We start from the raw sequence: 15,895 nt of genomic DNA, 5'->3' as shown, positions 1-15,895 counted from the left end.
TGAGCTGGGTAGAGAGATATATAAGGCTGTGTGCATTTTCTTCTTAAGCTTCTTTTTCACTCTCTCTTTTTGTATCTTCGACTTCTGTAATTCTTTAATTCTGTTAGTGAATTCAACTCCAAGCTTTCTTATCATGGTATCAGAGCGGGTTACCCACGTGTGCATGCCTCACGGCCACACGGGCTCCACGTCACCCAAAGTTGTCCACATGTATGGCTTGAAAATTCACCACACGTGCGGGGGCGTGTTGAGAATATATACATCCCACATGGGAAAAATGGGACCTTGCCTATGGGTTTATAAGGGTTTGGGCCACTCCATCCATTGCCAATTGGTTTTGGATGTGAACCTCAAATTACTTTATCATGGTATCTAGAGCCAGTACGCTCGCGCAATTGTTTCGATTCTGAGGTTCTGTGGCTCAATTTGATTTGGTGGCTCGCTCAAATTAGGGTTTGTTCGATTTGGGGCTTTTTCTTCTTCTCGCTTCGTGCTTCCGCTTCATCTTGATCTGCGCTTTCCTCATGGCTGTGGTAATTTCGTTCTACCAATGCTTGTAGTTGTTTGGTTCTTATGAATCTTGATATGTTATTGTACGCTTCTACTGCATTTGATATACTGCTTGACTGGTAAATCCCCCAAAAGGGTAGCCTGGCTTTATCTGCTTGATTGGTAAATCCCTCAAAAGGGTAGCCCAACTTTATCTGCTTGACTGGTAAATCCCCCAAAAGGGTAGCCCAGCTTTATCTGCTTGATTGGTAAATCCCTCAAAAGGGTAGCCCAGCTTTATCTGCTTGACTGGTAAATCCCTCAAAATGGTAGCCCAGCTTTATCTGCTTGACTGGTAAATCCCTCTAAAGGGTAGCCCAGCTCTCAATTTCTTGGTGAATCTCTGTTATTGTTCCTACCAGTGCTCTACTGCTTTTCGATCTTCGCAAGGTTCATTCTTTTCTAGTCAATTCATCATGGCCATGGTTCAATCTCCTATTCACTCCTTATTGAGTATGATAATTGTTCGTCTTGAAGATGGTAATTACATTACTTGGAGTTTCCAGCTTCAATCATTGCTTGAGGGCAATGACTTGTTTGGTTTTCTTGCCGGGACTAATGTTTGTCCTCCTCAATTTGTCTTCACTGAGGAAGATGGAGTAACTACTACTCTGACTCCAGCTTTTAGAGACTGGAAAAAGACTGATAGAGCCTTAATCAGTTTGATCATTGCTACACTTTCTCCAGAAGCAATGGAGTATGTTGTGGGTTGTAAGTCATCACATGAGGCTTGGGATAAACTTCACATGCGTTATTCTACTGTTTCTATGTCTAGTGTGATGCAATTAAAGACCTTTTTTCAAACTCTACAAAAGGGTTCTAATACCATTAAGCGTTTTCTCTTGCGAATTAGCAAGGCAAGAGATGAATTACTTAGTTTAGGAGTTAAAGTTCCAGAGGAAGATATGATTGTTGTTGCTCTTAATGGTCTTCCTGCAGAGTATGATATGATTATGACTGTGTTGAAAGCAAGGGAAACTCGTATTACCCCTCAAGACTTGCGCAATCACCTTCTTGGTGCCGAAAGAGATATTGAAAATAGGTCGTTATCGTTGACCTCTCTTACTGCTATGGTTGCTAATACTTCACTTGCTACAAATTCTGGGAGCAATTTTCTCATCAACAATGCAGGAGCTAGTTCTAGTACTCAAAACTCTCAGAGTTACAATGACAATGTTGGTTTTGCAGACAATAGTGGCCATGGTCAGTCTTCTAATGGACATGATACTAATCAGATCAACAATGGTAATGCAAATGGTTATCATGGAAATGGAAATGGGCAGACGTATAATGCCAACAGAAATAGTTACAGTGGACATGGCAATGGAAATTCTAGATCTAACTACAACTACAACTACAACTACAACAATGGTAACAGAAATGGGTACAACAAGAATTGGAACAACAATGGTGGAGGCAGGTACACTTGGAACAATAACAATGGTGGTGGAAGCAACTGGATTAATTTAAGCAACAACGATGGTGACAGGGACAATAATGGTACAAGAAATCAGGGTGCCTCACCAGAATGCCAAATCTGCAAGAAGAGAGGTCACATTGCTACTACCTGTAATTGGAGAAATACAGACAATTCATCTTCATCTATTGTTGAGTGCCAAATTTGTGGAAGAAAGGGTCATGCTGCATTGGATTGTGACAACAGGACTGATTTTGCATATCATGGACAACCACCACTAGCTTCCACTATTGCCATGCCTGGAAACTGATTATCACTTTGTTCAACTCAGACTACAGGTATTATGACAAAGAGACTTCATGGCCCTCAGTTCAACTCTCACTTTGGCAAACTCAGACTAGGAAAACCCAGCTGCGTTTGAGGGGAGATGTTGAGAGTCAATACTCTAAGTCAGCAAGGTTCATTTACCAAGTTTTCTCATCAGATTGCAATGCCACGTGTCACAAATCTGGAGGTTCAGTTAGCAAGGTTGTTAGAAGAAATCTATAGTTGAGCTGGGTAGAGAGATATATAAGGCTGTGTGCATTTTCTTCTTAAGCTTCTTTTTCACTCTCTCTTTTTGTATCTTCGACTTCTGTAATTCTTTAATTCTGTTAGTGAATTCAACTCCAAGCTTTCTTATCAATATGGTTAGATAAAATTCATTAGTTCCTAGATTTTTAGTCGAGGAGTAAATTATGATACGTGCACACACAGTGTAGGAGTAATTTCCCATACATGAATGTTTCTTGCTTCTGGAATGGTCTGGTCTATGAATTCAAGTACTGGAACTACTAGCATTTAACATGCTCAACCAATCTCCCTTGGAGATTTCAATTCTGCCAACTACCAATTTACTCACCATGAATACAGTGAGTAAATTATTCTATATAAGTCAGCATTCCCCTTCAACCATTCCACTCACCACTTCACTAGCTAGCTTCTACCCTCTAAACACTTGAGCAAGTTCTAGTATTTTGAAGCATATTACCTACAACGTGGGAATGGCGTTCTCTGGAGTTCTGAAGGTGATTTGCTTGGTGGTGCTATCCATGGCTGCACTGTGGTTTGGTGATGCCAAAGCAGCCATTACGTGCGGTCAGGTGGTGAATAAGCTGATGCCATGCGTTGCCTACGTCCAAAACGGTGGGACTCCCGCGGTGGGTTGCTGTAGCGGGATCAAGACCCTCTACGGCATGGCTCAAACCACCCCTGACCGCCAGAGCGTGTGCAACTGTTTGAAACAAGCAGTTGCCGGAATTCCGTACACCGGAGCTAACGCCGGTCTTGCTGCTGGCCTTCCCGGCAAGTGTGGTGTCAACCTTCCCTACAAGATCAACCCTTCTACTGACTGCAAAAGGTAAATATGAGCATCTTTTTACATGTTACTCAAAACAACTATACATCACACATTTTCAAATATATGCACAATGTCTTCTGCACTAATGTTTGTGATTGTCTTGTTGCAGCATCAAGTGAGAGCTAGCTAGGTTGCTGATGAAGCTCACCAGCTACTTTATTTCCTCTACAGGATCTTAGCTAGTGTGGCGTGAGAATAACGTGGTGGTTTAGTGCCTGATGTGCTGGTGATGGCTTCAGTAGTATTACTGCTCCTAGCTAGTATTGTTGTTTTTTCATCAGCTACTTTGTTGTAGCTAGCTTTCAAGTTTTTAAAGAGTGTGGTTGGATTTGGCCTATGTTAAATCAACCTACTTTCTTTGTTGGACTGGACTATGTCTAGTATCTAATAAAGTAATTATTCATGGACTCTTTACAAGTTTACATATATTTGCTTGAGATGACTCCCGGTTACTACTAAATTAGCAAAACAAGAAATAACTACCAGTTAATCCTAACTGACCCAAGGATTGAACTTGATCATATATAAGAAGGGAGGCCAAGATAGACATTTTTCTATAACAAACTCAGCAATGTAGGCAGGCGATTATAGGACGAAAATCTGCTGTCCCCAAAATGCCTGTGCCAACCTGTCCCTCCAATACCACATTGACACTTGTCTATCAACCCCACATTCTACTAACTCCGTTAACCTTATTTGGAAAAAACAAAAAGAAAATATCAAGAAAAGAGAAAAAAACCATTAAAAAAAAAAAAAACTAATTTTCTTAAGGGCTTTGATTTGGAAGAAATAATACGTTCAACGAACAATTGTGCTTCACCATCTTCTCAGCATGTGATTGTCGCTATGGTGGTCGGTGAGATCGAGATCTGATTCCCAACCAAGGACATAAATTCTTTCTATTCCTCACATGTGAGATTGATGAATTCTTAATCATCAGAGCTATCGGATCTTAAAAACCATCCAGATCTCCCCTTATAATGTGAAGAAAAGGGATCCGAATCATTTTTGTTGTTTTTATGGAAGAGACCACTGTTGTGGAACGCAGCTCTTGTGGAGAATTTTACTCGGTAGAACTTTCAAGAGCTTTATATAAACAGAGGGTTTTCAGAGTTGAATCTGCATCTTCCTCGGTTGCTAAATAGTTTTTTCAGAAAATCTCATCTGTTAGATGCCACTCGATCCATCTACCCCAAGACTCTTTCCATGTGATTGTTCCTCATAAAGGTATCAATTTTCTGGGTTCTCATAAATCTCATCCTCGCTTCTTCCGAAAAGCTCTTCAGGCTCTTCACTTCCACACACACACGGTATCGTCTTCGTAATCCTCCTCATCCTTCGAAGTCAGGTTCAGACCTCAAAATCCCCAAGCATAGGTAATTACAAAAGGGAATATCTAAATATGAATCACATAAGATTTCTATGCCACAAGCACGACCTGTGGGTTTTCTTTATCATTGTTAATTGGAGTTTTTCTTTTGATCTTGTGTAACGGGGTGAGAGGTGCCGGAATGGGTTTGATGAGACATGAGAGAGAAGATGAACAACCTGGCTTTGAGCCCAGAAAAAAATAAAGAAAATAATAAATTTCTGGGTATTATGTTTTAAAAAGTGAAAATTATAAAAACTAACGGCGTTGAGTCTTTCGTTAGTGAAAATATAGGTGTCAAAATATTATGAATGTGACAGAATAGAGACACGGAAAATAGGGACAGCTAATCTCCTTCCGGCGATTATACATGTGAATTATTAATGGCATGCACTCAGTTATTATTAGGGCTGGATTTAGTACGGTAACCGTGTTTTTGCTTCTGAGCCGACTACCAACCGAAACACATTTGTAGGCTGAAAACCAATACCACTACAGTGCCGGAAAAGTCGGTAACCGTATATTTCGGTTACTGAGATTATGGTCGGTTTTGTCTCAGTTCAGGCCCAACCGAAGAGGAGGATTGGGCCTAATACTGATAAACATTTATGTAGGCCAATCACCCATTCTGGGGTGTTTTTAGACCATTTTTCCTATTCAGTTTTTACCAAATACATAAAAACTATTAAGCTCATACTTAACTTTGCAATTTCCTGAATAATACATCTCCATCAAGTCTATTCCTCACCTTCTTATGGAGAAGTGAGTTCTAGACTTGATGTTTTCACTTTTTCTCTTTCAGTTCTACATTCACAAATTACAAGCTCACATATCATATGTGACTGATGTCCAAGTCTAAAAGTTATTGAATATTACAGAACCTCAAATTGAAATAGACAAAAAGCTGCAAGTGATTTGATGATTCCAATGACTAAACAAAAAAACAAAAACACAGCAGCTGCATCCAAATCTTCAAGTAGACTCCAAACACTAAACAAAAAAATGCCCAGCAGCTATATCTCCGAACTGGATGTTTGCACCATCCAAATCTTCAAGCAGTAGTTGTCGTAGACACTCCACCTCCCAAATGCAGCGCAGCAGTTTCTTCAATGTTAAAACCACAAAAAGAATACAAATAGCCAAGTCAATATAGAAATAAGTTGATGCATTAATAAAAAATAAAATTCAAGTAAGCTAATATTTCCATATTATACCTTTATGCAGTTCTTCTAGATCCTTATACAAGGACATCTCATTCGTTGTTGGTTCTGAATAGAAATTAGGCTGCTCAGCTCTCAACCAATCACTAATGCAGACTAGTGCCTCAACCATTTGAGGAGTCAGTGAACTCCTAAAGGGATCAACTACCCTTTTTCCCAAGCTAAATGCATTCTCACTTGCCACAGTAGAGCAAGGAATTGCAAAAATGTCTTTAGCAAGCTTGGAAAGAATAGGATATGTAGATGCGTTGACCCTCCACCATTGTGAAACATCAAACCCTTTGACTAAAAGATTCACATATCTATCTGCAAGGTACTTGTCAACCTCGTTGGATATCATTTCATGTTCATTTTCGAGTCTTTCTAGCATGAGATCAGCAAGTATCTCAGCTTGTCCATCTTCTAGATCATCAAACTCAACCCCCTCCATTGCTGCAATACCATCTGAATTTTTTGGTTGACTTAAACCCCCCCTCACAGCCCCTATACTCATCATACATTCTCAACATAATGTTCTTCAAGTCCCTAGTTATCTTCTCAATGGTGGGAGCTCTGACTCCCACCCTTAAAAATGTTGTTTTCTGATATTGCAGTTTCCAGCGAGGGTCTAGGACATTTGCAATCACCATGATTTGATTCATGGTTTCAAAGCTGCCCCAATATTTGTTGAATTTTGCTTTCATCCCCACTGCCACCCTCTGCAAAACCTCATCAGAATCATCATTTGCCTTCTTATCAATCTCTGTTTGAAGGTCGATCATCTCTTTGAACTGCAAGTTTGCAGTAACTGATTTACAAGCACTCAATTTGAGTGTTGTCTCGTAAAACTTTTTGAGGAAATGCACTAAAGCTTGAGCATTTCTCCAATCTGCCTCTGTGGGAGGGCATGTCCTCTTCCTACCTTTGGTATCTTTCTCCTCAAAATAATGCCTAAACTGCACATCTTCATCACCCATCCTATCAAACACTTTCTCATATTTTAATGTCGCAGCAAGCATTAAATAAGTGTTATTCCACATAGTGATCACATCTAGGGGAACATTCGCATTCTTATTCAAGTGCTCAAGAACAGAAAACTCCCTAAACTTGTCTAATCGACTTGAACTTGACCTAATAAACTTGACACAATTCCAAATTGCATCAATCCCATCCTCTAATTCTTTGATTCCATCCTTGACAATCAAATTGATGATGTGACATGCATGCACATCGAAGGTGCAAGAAGTCCCCATCAAAGCATAAAGTGTTCATGTTCCTCAGCCTTCTTTTCATGTAGACAACTGCTAGGTCATTTGCACTAGCATTGTCTACTGTGATAGTGAACACCCTATTGATATCCCATTCCCTCAAACACTGCTCCAGGACCCTCCCTATATCTTCCCCTTTGTGACTGGTAATTGAACAAAAGTTAATAATCCTTTTGTGCAATTTCTAGTCGCTGTCTATGAAATGGGCAGTGACCACCATGTAGTTAATGTTCTGAATTGATGTCCAAGTGTCAGTGGTTACACTAACTCTCTTTGCATGCTGTGCAAAGATCGACATCATCTTTCCGTTCTCAGATTGGTACAATTCTCACACTCCCTTGGCCACTAACTTTCTACTTGGTTGAATCCACTGTGGCTGAGCTTCTAGCATAAATGCTTTAAACCCAAAACCCTCCACATGCCTAAAGGGAAGTTCATCCCTTATGATCATCTTGTACAGCTTCTCATCTATCCTACCCTGATTAAATCTGTGATATTGTGGAGCCCCCGAAACATTATCCCTAGCTAATATAGTCTGCCCTTTCTCGATTGGTTTCTCAAATAGAGGGTTAACCTTGCAGTTTCTTCCATGTGACCAGCAAGAACTGGTTCCATTCTTTGAACTTAAAGCAGGAACTAATGCTTTACAGTAGTTGCATTGTGCATTCTGTGGGTCAGGCTTGCCATCAGGGAGCAAAGGCTTTGTAAAACACTCCTATACTCGACTCTGTTTCCTACCCTTTGTGGTTGTATCTAGTGTTTTTCTTTTCCCCAGCCCTGCAGTAGCTTCCACCGATTCAGGATCTGGATTTGTTGTTTCAGTTGGGGTTGGAATGGGAACTAAGTTAGGGGTACTATTATCTATTGGTGGTAAGTTACCTACTGGTGGTAAAGGGTTTTGGTTATCATTTGGGGAAACACTAACAGATTGACAACTTGCAGTAACCATGTTTGAAGTTATGGAAGGAGATGAACAACAATGACTTCCTGACCTACTTGTAGAAGCCATGGTCTACAATGACAAAAGAGAGATTCAGTTTTGATCAGTTTTATGTAAGGGATATCTGGATTTGTTTTATATGATAACAATTAGATTAAATAGAAACATACAATTAAAAGCAATAGATGCATTTCATACTTTCAAACGTTTGCAATCATGTTCAATTTATACTTAAAAGCAACATACAATTAAAAGCAACAACTTCATACTTTGCAATCATGTTCAGTTTATAGTTTATACTTAACTACAAGTCTTTTTCAGTACAAGCACAATAGATACTTCAAGCAGAAACTTATACACACAGAAAGTCACAAAATAATTAATAAGAGAACAAGCAGAAACTTATTCACACAGAAAGTCTCAAAGTCACATACTAATTAATAAGAGTACAAGCAGAATAGATACTTCAAGTTCAAAGAATTTTAGCATCCATAAAACATAATTATACACAAGAACTGGTAAAGTCATAATCAGAAACACCCATACACAAAGTCACAAGCAGATACTTCAAGTTCAAATAATCAAAACCCAACCAAGCACACACAAGTTTAGACGTTTAGTTACCTAATCAAAGACCTCGATCACCTCTCTGCCTCAGGATAAACTGATAAACCCTCAACTGAAATCCATGGTCAATACCCTCAAGCTTTAAAGGACTTTCCTATCAAAACACATATTAACATATATGTTAGATAACCACAATCTATTTCAACCATGAAATTAACAAAATCAACAACATATTCCATTTTTTTCGTACAAATTAGAGCAAAAGGAGTAACAAGAGTACAAAACTAAAAGGAGATAGATTTTACCAGTTCTATTTGTGCTCAGAAACACCACTTGAACACCGTATAAGCCTCTGAGCAACCACTTCAACCAAGCAACTGATCTAGGGTTGGTCGAACGATTTGGGGATTTCAAAAATCAAACGATATCTGGGTTGAAACTTATGTTGGTGAGGTTCGCATCAATGATCGATTGTTGTTTTTTGGATTGGATTGGGGCTGGGTTGGTTCTGAGAGGAAGAGAGGGTCAAGACTCGAGAGAGAGAGGTTGCGGGCACAAGTTGCAAATGACCTAATCTGACTGACCCCTCTTAGGTTACCCCAATCTCCACTAAGATCCAATGGTTGTCATTCACAGATGCTAGAAATCAACGGCTTAAAACATACCTAGTATTAAAAATAAATAAAAAATAATAAAAGTAGATATATACGGTTGGTACGGTAATACCGTATAAATATAATTGATGTATCGCTATCGAGCCGCATACAAATATACGGTACGGTAAAACCGAACCGGACCTTCGGTTACCATTTTTGTCGGCTCCGACAGCGGCAGTTTAGCCGGTTTCGGCAGGTCTGGCAATGTAAGCCACCCCTAGTTATTATACATGTCAGTGATCCATCTTCATACGCATTAGATCCATGTAGGATTTGCATAAATCAATAGCAGAAAATCTCTAATTCGAGGAGAAAAAATATCAATTATTTCTGTTTGTATTTATGTACGTATGGGTCCGATCCACTGTAACTGTAGTCTGTTACAAGCTTACAGAGTTACGGTGATGCTTGTGCTCCAATAGGAAGGAGGAAAAGATCCTGGACATGCAATTCAAATATAGCCGTTAATTGGAGCCTGTTTGGCTCCAGTTTTGTTGCAGCTAGTCAACAGTCTCTTTTCTGCGCGGGCGTGTCAGCACCGTAAGGTGCAGTCATCGGGGGTGTCCCTTGACCTGACTTCTTTCGTGCGATTGTAGATGAGAAGAGCACCAACCTCGTCGTGGGGGTCTTTTGTGCCTTGTGTTGGAGGACTTTGTCTTGTGTCACCAAGTTGATACTCAACGTTGTAGGTTGAGCAGAGCGAAATCAGCGGGAAGTAGAGAGAACTTGCCAAAGCATGACTTTAGCTTAGCTGGTTTGCGAGGGCGTTACCCTTGCTTGGCTGGTTCCGTAACCGTTGTGGTCGCTGTACTACCGTCGGCTCCCGAGGAGACTAGGATCGAAGCACTTTGACAGAGGGTTTGGTGGCACTGACAGTCGGCTCTTGAGAAGACTAGAACTGGAGTGTGATCACTGGTAAGAGAAAGAGAGGGGTTGCTCTGAGAGGGATTGCTCTAGAGAGGCTTGGATGGTCATAGAGATTCTTTGATGAATGGTGTTGTCTATTGTTACTTGTTGTAGCCTCTATATATAGGCTACCAAGCCATAGTGGTTGGCCTTAAACAAATCATGATGGATTAAGCACTTAAACACTAATGGAATTGTTAGGTTTGAGCACTTAAACACTAATGGAATTGTTAGGTTTGAGTCACTTTCTGCTCCTTTATTCCTTCAATTATATCTTCACCAACAAATCAGAATGGGCCTTTGACTTCTTCATAACAAATGATCCACAATGAGTCTAGATCATTTTGGTGAAATTTTAGAGCTTAATTCCATGTGGTTGGGCCGGAAACGCAGCTAGACTCCTTACAGGTCCAGTTTTCCAGTTTTGCTTCTGTAGAAAATTGGACTGATTGTTTGAAGGCTTTTTACTCAAAACTAGCTCTGGTACTCTTCATAAGAAATGATCCTTGGGATGTCTAGAATTAATCTGAAAAGTTTTAGCTCATTTGAATTTCTTTTGGTTAGTCTGCCGCCCTTCCTTCTTTGTTTAGCTCGGTTTCTCCTAGCCGAAGTAGGAAAATGTGCTAAAGTTGATTTTTCATTTCCATGCTTCCATCATTTCCTTTTCTTGGAGCTCGCATAATCTTCCATAGTATGCTTTATTTAGCCTCTAAATAATATATTTCTAACTTGTCGACAGTATATAGCTTGAGCCACTGATATTGGCTCAATTTCTCCAAGACACGCCTTGTCAGGCCAAAATGCTCATTTTGGGTTCAAACATACAGAGCTTTAACGTGAACAAACAGTACGACTACCTAAATGACCCTACCTTCCAGATTAAGACATATCCATTCCCAATGGAGTTGCTTGTATTTGTTTGTGTGTGTACTGGAATCCTTATCCCAGTTTAGCTTGTGTGCTTGTATCATGATCCCAGTTTAGTTTGTGTGCTTGTATTAGTTTGTGTGTGTGTACTGGAATCCTAATCCCAGTTGTATTAGTTGCCTTAACTGGTTCAATAATGGTTAAAAACTACAACTTACTGTTAAACAGATTAGAGTTGTAGCAGGTGCTTGTATAACGTCACCGTTATCCCTTCAGATTTGTAGAGTTGTAGCAGTACTCTTAGATAAACCATTGGATACACGAGCTCGCCGTCACAAAGTGAACAAGGACGTACGTCATCGTACTAGCATGTCGATCAATATGCTTATCATATGATGATATCATTTCAACAAAGAAATGACAATTGTATAAGTGATCGAACAACCATTACATCATTTAACACTAAAGTTAACCAAATCAGCCTTAAACTGTTGAGACGACAAATCAAATCTCACATTCAGAATTTCAAATTTGAATTTTTTTAACCATGTCATCATGAACAAAGCAAAACTTTCAAAATGAGAGAAAAAGAATGAGGATCCTTTTTTTACAATCTACGCTCTATGTTTCATTTTTTAGTAACTTAAACTTTTGTATTCTTATAAGAATTTTAATAAAATAAAAAAAAACTGTGAATTGTAAAATGGAGAATGTTGATTTCACTCCATGGACATTTCCATAGGTCTACAACTATGATTTAGTAAAACCATTTGCATTGGGCAAAAAGAAATTAATTAATTAGGGTAGCTCATAATCGCTCTTCGGCAAAGGGGCCTGCTTCTCTGTGGAGTCTAATATATATCAAGTGTATAACTATATATCTAGCCAACTATCTTGATAAAACTTAGTGTTTCTGATGACCTCGCCGAGTACGTCAAGCAGAATGCTATAAACCCTGATAGTTGGCAGTATGCTATAAATCCTAGCGGGTACCAAGATAACTCCAAGACCCTGTCAAAGTGAATGCATAACATCAGATGTATAAACCGTACCTGACGGTTTATGCCTCTCCGATGCCGAAGTCAGGTTCTATTGCTAATTTGACAGAGTAATAGTCAGGGTTCTAAAAATCGGCCTAGGCGGCCGCCTAGGCGGCACTCCAATGTTCTGATTCATGCCTAATCGATCGAGCTAGGCGTCTGGCCGACTTGCAACCGCCTAGGCGGTCCTGGGCGGTATTGGGCGGCTGGGCGGTTCTAGCTAGGCGCCGATTAGGCGTTCTGAAAATGATTTTTTTTTTCTTTAGTTAAGGGCTTAAGGCTGAGGTTAAAACGAAATCGCCGAAAGTTAATTCCCAAATCGTCAAAAACTGAAAAACCCAGAAAGACGAATACTTCCATCGTCTGTGTGTGTGTGAGAGAGAGAGAGAGAGAGAGAGAGAGAGAGAGAGAGAGAGAGAGAGAGAGAGAGAGAGAGAGAGAGAGAGAGAGAGAGAGAGAGAGAGAGATTAGAAGTACGAATATTCTCACCGTCTGTGAGAGAGGAAGAGAAAGAGATTGGAAATGGAAGACACTCGCTCAAGCCTATTCCGACCTCCGACTTCAAAGATTTCAGCTTGCTGTTGAGACTGGATTAGTTTTGGGGCAGCAAACTATTGTCGGATTGAAGAGAGTGGTATCGGAAAGTGAGAGTTTTCTTCATCTTCTTCGGTGTTTGTTTAGAGAATGGTACTCTCACCGTCAGAGAGAGAGAGAGAGTGATTGGTTGTAGACTTGTAGGTAGAAGATGAAGACGAAGACTTGTTGATTGAGTCGGGTCCATTCTCGTGATTGAGTCGGGTCCATTCTCGTCCTCACTTGTCTTCAAGAGGAGCAGTCCCAACTCCCAAGAGCACGTGAACCACTAGAAGATGAAGACTTGATTAGTCTTTAGAGAGAGAGATATTGTAGGCAGGAGCCCACTTACCAATTTTTTTTATGATAAGATTGTAATAGTTATAGATATAACTGTCAAGCATTCTAACAACTATTACAAGTAAGTGAACAATTATAATAATTAATAGTAATTTTAGTATTTAGAGTGTGATTAAATAATTATGCAATTAAATTATTAAGAGTAAGTGAACTATTTTATTCATTTGTATTTATTATAAAAATAATTTAATCAAATTAAAAATATAAAAATAAAAACCGCCTAGTCCCCGCCTAGGCTCCCACCTAGTCCCCGCCTAGGCCTCTAGGCGCTAGTCCCCGGATCACCGCCCGACTAGCGCCTAGCGTTTTTTCGAACCTTGGTAATATAGTAAAGAAAGAAAAGCTATTAACCTTCTGAATGTGGTTGAGTTTGGCTTATGTACTCGAGCATGGGAAAGAGGTTTCACATCTCCTCGATGCGGGATGCAGGTCTGCAGGCTAGTACATGCTTCTGGTGTGTACCTTGACTAGGCGCACTGGGCAGAATAGAGACCCGTATTGTCCTAGGTGCCGATCATTGTGAAGGCCATCCAGATGGGTGTCAGGCCCGACCCGTGGTATGGCATGTGGGTGGTCCTGCGAGGTCTCGGTGTTAGTATCAAACCTTGTGACAGTCAAGTATTTGCTAGTATGTACACTTAGTTTTAAAAATAGCTATAAAATAAGGATCCAGCTCCTCTAAAGTGAGAAGAGTGTGAATTTACTTCAATTTCATAAAATCTGGACTCTCTATCTAATCTAAAGGTCATGACAATTGACACATCACTCTTCTATCAATTTTTAGTTTTTCGTCTAAACCATAGTTAACTTGCCGTTAACTCTAGAAAAAAAAAATTAGGGATTTGAGTCGCTGCGTTTGCTTTCTCTGAACTTCCATGGCAACTCATCCATGGTTGAAGAAAAGAATAAACAAATCGTGCTGTTATTGATTTACCATTCAATTGTTCATTATATCAGTTGTGTTTGCCCTTTGGTTTGTTCCAATGCTAGAATTATATATTCAACAATTGTTCAGTGATCCATTAGCCAACGTCATGAATTTAAGAAGAAGAAAAAAAAACTTGTGTAACAACAAAGGACAATTATTAGCTAGCATTCAAGATTGAAACTTGGGAAAGCATTAGGAATTTCTATCAGATGATAGGAGAAATTGCACTTAACTGTTTTTCCCGATATAGTATTGCTTCTTGATGAATTTTCCAATTGACACAACTTCCAGGGTTATGTTTATAATTCACATGGCATATTCATTGCTGCTATTCACTGCAAGTCAGCTTTTTCTTTTCTTTTCTTCTTCTCCTCTGCAACCATGAATGAGTTGCCATGGTCAGAAACACAGAGAAAGAACACGCAGCAACTCCAAGCCCAATCCCTAAACTTTTTTTTTTCTAGAGTTAACGGCAAGTTAACTATGGTTTAGACGAAAAAACTAAAAATTGATGGAAGAGTGATGTGTCAATTGTCATGACCTTTAGATTAGATAGAGAGTTCAGATTTTATGAAATTGAAGTAAATTCACACTCTCCTCACTTTAGAGGAGCCGGATCCTAAAATAAAAGGGTCAAGATCAATGGACACATTATTTAACACAATTTTTTACACTTCTTTAGAGCCCTTAAATATAAAAGTGTTTAATGGTCCTGATTAATTCTCGTAGATGACATGGCATTTGAGTTTTTTCCTATAAAAAAAAAAGATAAAGTAAAATTAGATTAAACTTTGGGTTAATGATAAAAGAGGTCATTTTAAAGTGTCTTATTATAATTCAGGATATACAAATGTCTCCATGATAATTAAGGTCACCACTTTACGACCTACCACTAGAGTTGAACTTAATTACAAAAACTGCCACCGCGGCTCTCTCTCTCCCTCCTGTTACCCAAGCCTGTCTGAACCCTCCTCCATTCGGACTCAGACCATTACTCTCCCTCTCTCTCTCTTTGTGATCGGAGCCAGCCATGTCTGTCGGAATCGTCACGCTCGAAATGAAGAGCCACAACTCCACGAGTAGCGACGCCATGAGCGGAGCGACGCCGGAAGTGAACCAGTCGCCATACCGGAAACTCAACTCGATCAAGAGATAAGATCAATACAGGCCGAGTCTCGAGTTGCAGCCACTGCCGCCGATCGCAAAGCCGCCGCGGCCTCAGAACCCGATTCGCCGTCGCCGATGACGTCTTGAGTTTTTCCGATCCACGCCATGAGTTTCATCTTCGCAAACGGAAAACACCCGCAGGTTTGTATACTTGATTGAATTTCTGGTTTCATTATCTCTACTATCATAAGAATTACTTTTCCTATAGTTTCAATTAGTTGAAAATTTACATGATTTGTGAAGTTGTTCATGGAAATATTGCAATTTTTTTTTTCTTTGTTCACTGTTTTTGGCAAGGTTGATCTAAGGTATATTTTATTGTTACTCACCATGACTGGTGATGCCGACGGTCTGAGAGATTGTTAAGAGTATAAGCTTGTTGTTGAATTTGTTTCATATTATTAGTATTATCAATGCTTATGCAACAGTAAGAGTAATAATTGGTACTTCTCCCTGAATTAATTGTGAATTGGAGAAACTTATTGTGTTTGTTTCACTTCCAGAGATTAGAGGAACATTGGTCCTTTTATTGTTGAAAGGGATTTTGCATGGTTATAGCCCAAATCTTGTTGAGGAACATTGGTCTTCTGGCTGTGGCTACTTTTGGTCGATGGTTGGCGGTATTGGGTGATTGGAATTTGCTTAATCAGCTTGGCCATTTCGTTCATCTGTGGACAGAAATAAGTTGGG

General features: G+C 39.7%; 2 protein-coding genes and 1 long non-coding RNA gene across 3 annotated transcripts in view; 2 read left to right on the top strand and 1 right to left on the bottom strand.

Annotated features, from left to right (window-relative positions):
- LOC133721631 (uncharacterized) overlaps positions 1–15,895 on the top strand; it is a 72,451-nt gene that overhangs the window by 10,738 nt on the left and 45,818 nt on the right. The window lies entirely within an intron of this gene.
- LOC133719691 (non-specific lipid-transfer protein 3-like) lies at positions 2,919–3,772 on the top strand. The gene is made up of 2 exons (XM_062145860.1): positions 2,919–3,365; positions 3,475–3,772. Exons 1-2 carry the CDS (start codon positions 3,010–3,012, stop codon positions 3,482–3,484), a joined length of 366 nt encoding a protein of 121 aa, XP_062001844.1. The 5' UTR covers positions 2,919–3,009; the 3' UTR covers positions 3,485–3,772.
- Positions 5,431–12,894, bottom strand: LOC133723576 (uncharacterized). The gene is made up of 4 exons (XR_009853137.1): positions 9,014–12,894; positions 8,766–8,862; positions 5,949–8,213; positions 5,431–5,838 (listed from the first exon to the last, which is right to left on the bottom strand). It is a non-coding gene; the product is annotated as an uncharacterized LOC133723576 (long non-coding RNA).

Source organism: Rosa rugosa, chromosome 7, assembly GCF_958449725.1.
Source record: "Rosa rugosa chromosome 7, drRosRugo1.1, whole genome shotgun sequence".
NCBI classification, from domain to species: Eukaryota; Viridiplantae; Streptophyta; class Magnoliopsida; order Rosales; family Rosaceae; genus Rosa; species Rosa rugosa.
This window is presented reverse-complemented; position numbering and strand designations above follow the sequence as displayed.

Coding starts and splice junctions, on each gene's coding strand:
- LOC133719691 (XM_062145860.1), top strand. CDS start 3,010: ATGGCGTTCTCTGGAGTTCTGAAGGTGATTTGCTTGGTGGTGCTATCC.